The sequence below is a fragment of the Semicossyphus pulcher genome, unplaced genomic scaffold (genome assembly GCF_022749685.1).
Source record: "Semicossyphus pulcher isolate SPU_LCO1_2020_fin unplaced genomic scaffold, fSemPul1.0.p SCAF_17, whole genome shotgun sequence".
Taxonomy (NCBI): domain Eukaryota; kingdom Metazoa; phylum Chordata; class Actinopteri; order Labriformes; family Labridae; genus Semicossyphus; species Semicossyphus pulcher.
In genome coordinates this window covers 26,136,058-26,148,082 of record NW_027211681.1, presented here as the reverse complement: position 1 = coordinate 26,148,082, position 12,025 = coordinate 26,136,058, and the positions used below count along the sequence as shown (strand labels likewise).

Here is a 12,025-nt window from a genome sequence, read left to right as displayed (position 1 = left end):
GTTATAATGTTTCACAATGCTTTTAGCTAGTTGTTGAGTTTGCCTGCAGAGAAGCCAAACACAAGCTTTTCCAGTTCTACTGTTGAGAGATGAGACATCGAGCTTCAGATATGTCCCTGAAGGATTAGGTCAGATAAAACTTTGATTATTGGGAAGATGCTGAAGAAAGAGAAACTGAGAAGTGAAAAGGGGGAAACAACAACAAATGACTGTATATATAGATGGACTCCACCTCCTCACGTTGTACAAAAATGAAGCCAAAACCCCCCAGAGAACACAAGAAGCTGTTCTGCTGCAGACTGAGCTCCTCTGAGGGATCTTTGCCGTTTTTTCTGGTAAGTTAGATGTGTTATTCTGGTAGCATGAGGGGCTGTACTTTGTGTATTTTGGCTTCTTTTTTTTTTTTTTTTTTTTACAACAAGAGGAGGGGGAGACAAGTCGTCCATCTTTATAAACAGTCATTGATTGTGTCCAAGATCTGCTGATAATGCCAGGTAATGTATATACAACTCTTTCACAGTGTATAAAGAGGAAAAACTCTTTATGAGCCAGCGTGCATCGCATGTGCAAAGTACTATTACAATATCTGTGAGACCAGGTTGGTGCAAACGAACCCTTGCCTTACCCTGGGACCATGATTAAACGTGCATCTCTTCCTGTGTCAGAGAGACATCTCTGTCAACATGGAGCTCTGTCAGTTTGCACCCGCAGACACACCAAGTTACTTCTCCTCTGCATCAGCTGCTGATTTCACACATTTCTCTGGCTACATTTTCACACATTTGATCTTTTTGTTACTTTTGTTCTTAATCTGCAATGACTGTGACCTGATGTAGTTAGTTATAGTAAAATGACTTGATATATTAGTCCAATTGTTGCTCAGCCAACATTTTTAGTAGCATCCATCCATCCATCCATTATCTTCCGCTTATCCGGTGCTGGGTTGCATTGGTAGTAGCATATATTGCTTATTATTCAATATTAATACGTCAGTGAGAACCTTCTTTCATGCAGATTAATGATGTAAAGAGGAAGGAAGTCAGACAACTTCTACAGCTTGACTTCTGCCTTCTGATGACCACAAAGGAGCATTTTCTGTGAAGAGAACATCCTCTCCCTGTTGTAAGTAGAATTATCCATTGATATGACTGATATGTATTTGCAAAGGTTCTTTACCGTCCCTGCTGATGTGTTTTATTCTCTCTGAAGTCACACAGGGATGAGAGGAGCAGCTATGAGTTTAAAAGCAGCAGCAGCAAGTGGGTTGGTTATCGTCCTTCTCGTTGTGCCAGGTACTGTACATCCTCATTTACATTGTAAGACATTTATTAAGCTTATTCAGAACAGGCTTCATATGTTTTTAAACATTTTATAAAAGAACAGACTTCCTAAATGTGCACTTTTCTGGATTTAATGTGAGATATGACGTTAAATGATACAAACCATTTAAAGCATATTCACTTGTGTATTTACAGATTGTTCTGTATCCTCATGTTTCAAAGTCTTTAGATGTGTTTCATGTTTTCACACATGAAACATCTGTTTGCATCATGTTACATGAACTTTTGAGAGGTTTGGAGTATTGCACATGACGAGTAGTTCTGTAAGGCTGGAGCTGTCAGTGGTACATCTGAAGGATTCAGTAACTTAAGAGTTAAGTTACGGAAGTCTGTATTTCCTTAATGAGAAGAAGGGGAACCAACTTTGCCAGTGCATCAAGTTACTTACTGACGTCTGTGAGAGCCTGACCGATACTGGACTTGTGTTCATTGTAGGTATTATATGTTATAATTAAAAGAATAACATTCAAAATCTGAAAAGTTATTGTCACATTTGCATGACATACAAAATTCAGACGATCTATGGACTGTCTGTCGCGGGGCAGAGGTCTGGAGCTCAGCCAACAGTCCGCAGGTCGGGACTCAGTCAAAACGTAGCATCACGGTGACATGGCTGTCTCTCTGCTCTGCTCTCTGTCTGTCTGTCTGTAGCACCGTAACTTTAACTTCGTTATGAGACTTGAAATAGACTTCACAAAACGTCTTCATTTGCCGTTCTGTGAATGAGAACAGTCCGCGTGGGTCTCACTGCTGTATGGAGCTGCAGGTGTGACGGAGGGCGGAGTAGACAGACGCACACACCTGGCAGCAGCGCGACGATTGCTTATTAAAACAAAACCCTGTCTCTTCCTGCGGGGTTGTACGGAGGTGTAGACGTGTAAGCTTGTTGTTTAGAGCGTAACCGCTGTGAAACTAGCAGAAAATAGAGCTTAAAGCTCCTGTACCTTCATTACTACCGAACTTCAAACTAACTGAGAGCCAGACTGTACACACGGAATCTCGTCTGCGCCGTTTAGATGCGCAGAGGGTAGAAACAGCGGTGCGCTGAAAGCAAGCTTTCTTTGGCTGATTACTGTGATTTTAACGTGAGTTTGTTGTTCACAATGTTTCGTTCTGTTTGGGAAAGATAATATGCTGCTCCCCTTCGCTGTGTGTGCTGCTCTGCTCAGCTGTGACGCGCACTCTGGCAGCGATAGGGACGTCCTCATTTCCCATCATGCCTGCCGCCTAGTGCTGACTGAGTAGTTTAAGTTGTTAAGTTTATGTTAGAAAATTGTCATTTTTGTGCTGGTTTATAACCATGAGTGAGGAGGCTGTTACATTTCTTCACTCAAGCTCTATTATGGTGGAATAACTTGGAGCTTGGTACTCCTGTTGATGAAACAAACGTTATACCCTCTGCTTGTCAGGAGGTGTAATGACTTTGTCTCACAGCACTGCAAGAATGAAAGTCATTAATAGTGGAGCATGTTGGGTGATATATATGCTGATACTGATATTTCTGCAAAATGCAATGATCAGCAGATGAAATCAGCTGACCGTAGAGATGTCAGCTGTCGTTCATTTCAGTGACCCGGATCTTTGGATCTCGTTCAGCTGAAAGATTCGTTCATTACATTCGTTCACCAGGTCGTTCAGTGACATTTCCGGTTTACCCGTAACTCACTCACTCTCACTTGTTCATGAATGATACAGCTCCCATTGCATTACTGGTCTTCTTGTTCAATCATCACAATATAACAACACAAAATTGTGTTTGTGTTCATCAGTGCTGTAAACATATGTGAACTGCTGATGTGTGCAAGATATACCCCCGCCGCCTTAGTTTGTCGTGGTCGAGGATCAGAATGTCTGACCTGTTGGGACTCATTTCGTTCGTTCACGACCGAGAGAGGACCCGGTCATTCGCCCCTCCTCTGTGCTCAAACTGAATTTGCTAGTGTGAAGGTTCTCAGTAATCCAGGTCATTGTAATTTTAATATGCTTCTAATATGAGAAAATCATCCTTAACAGAGGCAATGGCCTAGACACCACCTGGAGTCCAATTGGACCTCCAATCAGAGCCTCTGGATCTCCCTACAAGAAGTACCTTAATGAAATCTCCGTCTTTTTCTCTGTTGTTATGAATTTAATTCTCCTTCCTGATGTGCTCTGTGTTACAGTGGTTCAGGGCTTTGGAGTGACTTACTCTTCTACTCAGATCTGTGCTTTAAAAGGATCAACAGTGGACATACCCTGCACCTACACATACCCATCCACAATGACTACTGAAGTTCAAAGCAGCCTGTGGTTTACTAAAGAGAATTATTATGAACCTGTGGATCTGACCGCAGACTCAGACTACACAGGTCGTGTTCAGTATGTTTTTCATGAGAACGACTGCACTCTGAGAATCACAGACCTGAGAGAGAGCGACTCAGCTGAGTACAAGTTCAGATTCACAACAAACCAACCAGGTGGAAGTTTTAGTGGTTCACCTGGAGTCACTTTGTCTGTCACAGGTAACAGTTTCACCAGAATATTTGGTGTTTTTTGTGAATACTACTTTATCTTTGTGGGTTTTTTGTATCTGTGAACTTTATTGGTTTATTTTGAAATAACATTTCAGTTCTTTCTTCTCATGTTCAGACCTGCAGGTGCAGGTGGAAGGATCATCAACTCAGGCAGACCTGAGGTGTCACAGCAGCTGTAATGTGGCTGATAATCCTTCATATGTCTGGTTCAGTAATGGAGTGAAAATGGATGAAGAGACATCTTCTCTTAGAGGCTCTGTTAATGATGAAAACAGATATTCCTGCGCTGTTAAAGGACGTGAGGATTACCGCTCTCCTGTAGTGTGTGAGTTTACTCCACAGTGTCACTAACACAACTTATATTCTGTTATTTAACTCTTATTTTCTACTTAAATCATAGTACAATTTTCTTTACCAGGTTCTCTATATATTTTCCTCCAGATGGTCCAAAGCTTCCCTCTGTGTCAGTGAGTCCTGCTGAGATAGTGGAGGGCACGGCTGTGACTCTGACCTGTAGCAGTGAAGCTAACCCAGCAGCTACTTACACCTGGTACAAGGACAATGGAATTCAAAACCTTCAATATCTCAGTGAAGGACCGCAGCTTCTCTTCAGGTCCATCCAGTCCCATGAATCTGGAGAGTATTACTGTGCAGCTGAGAACAATCTGGGGAGGAAGTCTCAACACGTCTCCATAATTGTGAAATGTGAGTTGAACAGCTTGTTCAGTGGCAGCAAATTGCTTGAAGACATTATGTGTGAAGAAGAAACCCTCACTCCATCAGGTCCTGTGCTGGATTTTCAAGTTATAGCAAAAGTGTGAAACATTTACACTCCTACTTTTGTTACTTATCAGTATGTTTTTGCTCATGTGAAATCACTTGAAAACAAGAATCAATGTGTATTTGTTGTCTTAGAATGAGCCCTTTAAACAGGGGATGCAGTTGCTCCACCACAGTGTCCGCCATGTTGGCTCAATTTCTTTTTCAGGACCTTTAGCATTTGGTCTCAGTAGGTTCTCCAACATGCTTGGAGGGGACAGTGAGGCGAGGGGAGAGGTCATCAGTTAGTTGCAATTTGCAACCTCTCACTTTATGCCACTTAATCCTCCATACTGTGACTTTAACTTAACTATATTCACATCATCTTCTCCAGACGCTCCAAAGGATTCTTCTGTGTCTGTGAGTCCTTCTGGTGAAATCAGAGAGAACAATTATTTGACTCTGACCTGTAGCAGTGATGCTAACCCAGCAGCTGAATACACCTGGTACAAGGAACGTGGTAATCAAGCTGTCAGTACAGAAGCAAAGCTTGTCTTCAGCTCCATCCAGGCCTCTGACTCTGGAAAGTATTTCTGTGCAGCTGTGAACAGGCTGGGGAGGACGACATCTGTATCCACCAGCATTGATGTGAAATGTGAGTGAAACAACCCTTAATAAAATAAACATTCAGGCTGACTTTGCTGATTATATTCGCTTTTTTTTGTAGTTTCAGTCTTTGTTGGCGCCCAGATTTACTCCGCTGTTCAGGGTTATGCATTCAAGCTTCCCTCTGTGTTAGTGAGTCACTCTGGTGAGACAGTGGTTGGTAGTGGAGCATGCAGCTGGTGAACGAGAAGATTCTTCACTGCTAAATTAATCTGTAGTTAACCTACAAAGTGTTCACATTTCAAAGCAGCTACAGTCTGTGAGAATCTGCAGTCTGATCAGAAAATAAAAGACACTTAATCTTAGAGGACATGAAGACATGTGGTTCACTGTGTGTTTACTGCAGTTTGTCAGTAAGAAAGTGACACACTCTTTTAATTATACAGCAAATTATCCATCAACATTCTGATTTATTCAGCTGAATATAACAACAGTTGGAGGCCTGGATGAAAAATAATAGATGATATAAATTGTGGTTTTAAAGACACTGAGGTTTAATTCTCTCACGTGTTCTTTCTTCATGCTGGCTATTGGCTCCTGAACCAGAAAGCCAAACAAACCCAGCAGATAGAGACAGCTCTGACCTTCTGTAATGAACATATGAAGATTTAAACGTCTGTATTGTGTTAAAATGAATATTTTTGTCTTCTCAAGATGCTCCAAAGAGGACCTCTGTATCAGTGAGGCCCCCTGGTCAAATTATTGAGAACAGTTCAGTGACTCTGACCTGTAGCAGTGATGCTAAACCAGCAGCTGAATACACCTGGCACAAGAAGAATGGACATGTGGAACGTCAACCTCGCAGCCCAGGGACACAACTTTCCTTCTGGTCCATCAAAGCCTCAGACTCTGGAGAGTATTACTGTGCAGCTGAGAACGAGCTGGGGAGAAGTGAATCTGGACCTGTTTTAATTGATGTGAAATGTGAGTGAACAGATTATTATGACGACACTGAAGGTACAAATCATCTATTGTCACAAAGTGATGCCACACAGCGCTATGTTTCTGTGTTTATGTTCATGGGAAATGGCTTCATCTAATATACCTGTATGTCTGATATGTATATCTAATATTTGATCAGTTATTGGATGTTAGTATTGACAATTTAAGCATAAAAATGTCCACATGACATTAAAACAGATGTTTTCTCCTCCAGATGCTCCAAAGGATTCTTCTGTGTCTGTGAGTCCCCCTGGTCAAATTATTGAGAACAGTTCAGTGACTCTGACTTGTAGCAGTGATGCTAAACCAGCAGCTGAATACACCTGGTACAAGGAACGTGGTTATCAAGCTCTCAGTACAGAAGCAAAGCTTGTCTTCAGCTCCATCCAGGCCTCTGAGTCTGGAAAGTATTACTGCGCAGCTGGGAACAGGCTGGGGAGGACAACATCTGTATCCACCAGCATTGATGTGAAATGTGAGTGAAACAACCCTTTAAAAAAAGAAACATTCAGGCTGACTTTGCTGATTATATTCGCTTTTTTCTGTAGTTTCAGTGGTTCACTGTGTGTTTACTGCACTGTGGCAGTGAGAAAGTGACACACTCTTTTAACTATACAGCAAATTATTCATCCAACATTCGGATTTGTTAAGCAGAATGTGATGAGACATCATTTAGGTGGAGGCCTGGATGAAAGATAATGAGATTATATGAATCGTGCTTTTATAGACGCTGAGGTTTAATTCTCTCACGTGTTCTTTCTTCATGCTGGCTTTTGGCTACTTGGCAAACCCAACAACTAGAGACAGCTCTGACCTTCTGTAAATTTGTAGATTGAAATTTCCGTATCGTGTTAAAAATATATTTTTTTCATCTCAAGATGCTCCAAAGAGGACCTCTGTATCAGTGTGGCCCTCTGCTGAGATAGAGGAGCGCAGTTCTGTGAGTCTGACCTGTAGCAGTGATGCTAACCCAGCAGCTACTTACACCTGGCACAAGAAGAATGGACATGTGGAACGTCAACCTTACAGCACAGGGACACAACTTTACTTCTGGTCCATCACAGCCTCAGACTCTGGAGAGTATTACTGTGCAGCTCAGAACCAGCTGGGGAGAAGTGAATCTGGATCTGTTTCAATTGATGTGAAATGTGAGTGAACAGATTATTATGACGACACTGAAGGTACAAATCATCTCTTGTCATTGGTTTTCATATTGCATGCCATTTTTTAAATCAGTTATCCATCACAAACATCATCTATTGATTGGTAGTGTTATACAGATCGAGGTGGAAGGGGAACTTGTTTGGTATGGAGGTCGGGGGGATCTTCTCTGAACAACCTGGATGAGGCCATTTTACCTTAAACCTTAATTACATTAAATCAGAATCAGAATTTGGGTTTATTGCCAGGTAGGTTTGCACATACCAGGAATTTGGTTTGATAAACGTTGTTGTCATTTAAATTTGTACCTGAAAAAACGTTTTTATTTTACTTTAGACAAGTTAATTTATTAACTATATTTGAAAAAGTTTCCATTGTTTTATTGTAATATTAAAATATTTTTCCTTATCTTATTCATTTTCAGATACAGTTCATGCAGTGTCCTCACTGTTGACCTCGTATCAGTTCCTGCTGTCTCTCTTTCTCCATTATCTGCTGCTGTTTCTCTCCCCTCTTTCTGCTGCTGTCTCTTTAATTCATTACAGCATGCTGTGGGATCATCAGATGGCCCGCTAAACCAGCGCCTCCAGAAAGTGGTGCCTTAGCTCACTGCCTATATGGCCTACGCCTTGAGCTGGCCCAGCTTGAAGGCCACATTATTCATTTAATTTTTATCTCCTCCAGATGCTCCAAAGGTTCCTGATGTGTCTGTGAGCCCCTCTGGTGAAATCAGAGAGAACAGTACCGTGTCTCTGACCTGTAGCAGTGATGCTAAGCCTGAAGCTGAATTCACCTGGTACAAGAAGATTGGACATTGGAGGGATCAACTTCTTATTAAAAAGTCACAGTTTGTCTTCAGGTCCATCCAGGCCTCTGACTCTGGACAGTATAACTGTAAAGCTAAGAACAAGCACGGGGAAAATACATCTAAATACATCTCTTTAAATGTAAAACGTGAGTGAAACAGCTCAAACAAAAAGCAACATAAAGATGTTTACTTACTTAAAATAGTTCTTCACTATTCAATCAATCAAATTCAACATGAGTGTTGTCTTTATTTATGTTTGGTTTTTATATGTTTTACTCATGTCTGTTTTTGTTTAATTTTAATTTATTAATGCATCTTCAGATGGTCCGAAGCTTCCCTCTGTGTCAGTGAGTCCCTCTGCTGAGATAGTGGAGGGCAGTTCAGTGACTCTGACCTGTAGCAGTGATGCTAAACCAGCAGCTAAATGTACCTGATACAGGGAGAACCAAACACAGCCTCTAGGACCAGAGAGAAGTTATCATTTTACCTCCATCAGCTCCGATGATAGCAGGAACTACTACTGCAAGTGTGTGAATAATTACGGAGAAATCAATTCTTCACTTCTGTTCGTAGATGTCCAGTGTAAGCCACGCGACTCTTTTCTTCTTTTCATGGAACAAAAGTTCTTTAAATCATTCATTCAAATATTAATGGAGTTTGTCTCTCTATATTTTGTCCTCCAGATGCTCCAAAGCCTCTCTCTGTGTCAGTGAGTCCCTCTGCTGAGATAGTGGAGGGCAGTTCAGTGACTCTGACCTGTAGCAGTGAAGCTAACCCACCAGCTAATTACACCTGGATCAAGGAGCATGATGACTCACCAAAAGCTTCAGGACACATTTTTACCATCAGCAACCCAGGACCTGAACACAGTGGGAATTATTACTGTGAAGCCAAGAACACAAGAGGACGTAGTAACTCCACTGTACATCTGACTGTTGTGGCGGGTAAGTTTCACACAGACATACTCCAGTATAAGTAAGATGTTGACAGCTCCTCCATATGTGAAGGAGGAAGCACACAGTTGTCCTGTTAAATAACAAGATTAATCGACACGTTATGATCTGAGTTTTATGCTAACAACATAAACTACATAAGTTCAGCAAGATCTTGTTATGGTTAAAACAGGCCAATGTTGATTGTCAACTCCTGATTCAGCACTTCCAGCAATCTGTGAAGTTGGAAGCCCAACTTTGTCCTTCTGCCTCAACAGCTTAGACTGACAGTACGATGTTCACATGTACAAATATTCTGGTAATTTGTCAAAGTTCCAAACAAAAAAGAACCCAAAAAACATATTCAGAATGGGCTGAAGACAAGTCCAAAGAAAGTTTCTAAAACTGGAAAAGTATCATCTTAACCCAAATGTCTGAATCAGAAGATGCTTCATTTGGAAGGCCTAATTTGGAATATCCAAATAGTATATATTATTTTTGTGATCGCGGTAATTGGAGCATACAGTCTGGTCCTCCTTTTTTAAAAATTGGTAACCAAAACCCGGTCTGACACTTTTCCCAAGGTGTGCCATCCAAGACAGCCCAACAATGTCTCATCTACCCCCCGGAACTTGCAACAGCCTTGATTAGCTTTTAGGGATATACTAAGTCGGACTTCCCCCATGTCCTTAGACTCTCTTAGGCTTCACCCAACAGAGGATGTGTTGGTCAGGCTCAGGAGCCCCTTAAAGTTCCCTATTCTGGGTCAGAGGTCCTTTTGGTCTCCTAGTACCTGCCTGCTGCCTGCAGGAGACCCCAAGGTCAGCTAAGCTTGAAGCCTTCCTTCATGATTAGAATCATCTTACGGAACCACAAAGGCAACCATAGATCTTTGTCCGATGGTGTTATGGTACCAAGTGCACCAATGAACCTCCCTATGCTCAAATATTGTGTTTGTTATGGCCAATCTATGACTAGCACAGCAGTCCAATGACAACCACCACTGTGGTTCAGTTTGGGAAAGCCACTCTTCCCAATAACCCTCCTCCATGTTTAGTGTGGAAGTCTCCATGTGGAACTAAAGAATTCCAATATGAATCCAGGATGCCATCCAGGGACTTCGACAAGGGTTTCACAGCATCAGGGACGTTTGACTTTTGTCTTGGTCATCATTTTGTAATTTCATCAAAAGAAAATACATCAAGTTGGAAGAATATGTTTGTATTATTATATAATGGGGTAACTTTCTGCTTGACCCGAATCAATTGTCAGCCTTTTAATATGATCACTGTTTCTTTCAGGAGCGTGGAAACTTATTGCTCCTGCCACAGTCTCTGCTATTTTCCTCGCTATCATATTCATCTGTGTCCTCCTATGGATCATGTGAGCAGTTCTGTTTCACCAAAAAGCATTAGATACCATTGAGATTACTGCCATGGTTTAACTTTCTAAATATATCTTACTAGAAAGAGGAAGGCCTCCAAGCATCCATCTGAGCCTGTTGAGAGACCAGACAACAGAGAACAGGTGAGGAAGTTCATAAATTCAAAGAAGGAAGTATCTTTTTGTGTCTCGGTTTTCAATTTAAGACCAAAAAGGAATGCCTACAAGGATTCACTCTGTAAAAGCTTTGTTACAAGTGGAAATAGATCATGAAGCCTGATGTTCCTCCTCAGCTCTGTGTTTATCAAATGTATGATACACAGCAGACTGGAGTCTCTGTTAACAGTGACAGACAGACAGACAGACAGACAGACAGAAAGATCCGCACGATTAATACACAGAAAAAAACGATTTTTAAGAGACACAGCGGATAAATGTTACATCAGACAGGAATGAAAGGAGAGGTCTCCCCTTATCGTTCCCGTGGATATGGGGAAAGTGGGTGGTGCTTAATGTGACCCAGGACACGTGTGCGTTCACACTACTAGACGTATGTGGATAAATGTGTCCCAGACCACTTCCGTATGTGGCCTGAGTAATCAAATCTGAATGTGTCTTCAATCCATCCTGGGAGCGTTCAGACCTGTAGTTAAGTCTGTCCACTTGTGATCTGATCACGAAGACCACATGTTGATACCAGGTCTGAACGGGGTCTTATTCCAACAAAGACAATCCCTTTTAAGCTGCTTACATGGCTAATGGAAAAGTAGTATTCCACAGCTTTTCACATTTACATGGAGCCTATTGCCAATCCTTGCAAACTGAAGGCTTGTTGGTTTGTTTACAATGCACAGAGCTGACATTAAAAAGGATCTTGAACCTGATCTGGACAGATATGTTGAATGTGCTGTTTAAATGCCCAGATAATGCTCCCTAGAACTGAATATCACCATATCCCACTTATCTTAATTATAAAATGCTACAATATGAATAAGGTATCTGGACCATGACCCATAACAGAATCGGAATATGATCATAATAATATGATAATATTGGTCGAAAATTCTAATACATGTAAAAGTATTCATTGACACACCAGGAGTAGGTAGATTTGCGCTGGTGTAGATACTGTGGTGGGTAGTTGAGGAGAGAGGAACAGGTGAGCAAGTTGCTGCAGGAGCAGTTGACGAAGACCGTTGAGAAAGTGAGGGGATCTGTTGGACGGATGGACAATTACAAATCCTGGAGAGCTACAGAAATACATGGACCTGAGGGACGAAAGACCTAGCTAGAGACTTGAACAGTGGGTCAGACTGGTTCTACAAAATGTCATCACTGCCCTTTGAAGAAATAACAACTATTTATCATCTGTTATTAATGACCAGGAACTGGAACACCAATAAAACCATTGGTTTCACATACAAATCTCTAGCTCCCTTTTCTTTTTTGCCTTGATTAATTCTAACTTCTGTCTTTGTAAGTGACACAAGCCTTAAATTCTGTCTTTCAGATTTCCATCTA

General features: G+C 41.4%; 1 protein-coding gene across 1 annotated transcript; it reads left to right on the top strand.

Moving 5' to 3' along the window:
* The first annotated feature begins 251 nt into the window (after window positions 1-251).
* Window positions 252-9,951, top strand: LOC138595061 (B-cell receptor CD22-like). Its single transcript, XM_069666379.1, has 10 exons — window positions 252-335; window positions 666-693; window positions 3,503-3,841; window positions 3,969-4,178; window positions 4,295-4,558; window positions 5,007-5,267; window positions 5,933-6,169; window positions 6,435-6,695; window positions 8,873-9,133; window positions 9,815-9,951. The coding sequence occupies exons 1-10, from the start codon at window positions 252-254 to the stop codon at window positions 9,949-9,951; spliced, it is 2,082 nt and encodes a 693-aa protein (XP_069522480.1).
* The last annotated feature ends 2,074 nt before the right edge of the window (window positions 9,952-12,025 follow it).

Excerpts from the sequence above, each read along its gene's own strand:
- LOC138595061 (XM_069666379.1), top strand. The coding sequence starts at position 252 with ATGAAGCCAAAACCCCCCAGAGAACACAAGAAGCTGTTCTGCTGCAGA. Across the intron at positions 336-665 it reads GATCTTTGCCGTTTTTTCTG|AGAGACATCTCTGTCAACAT; the intron begins GTAAGTTAGATG and ends TTCCTGTGTCAG. Across the intron at positions 4,559-5,006 it reads CGTCTCCATAATTGTGAAAT|ACGCTCCAAAGGATTCTTCT; the intron begins GTGAGTTGAACA and ends CATCTTCTCCAG.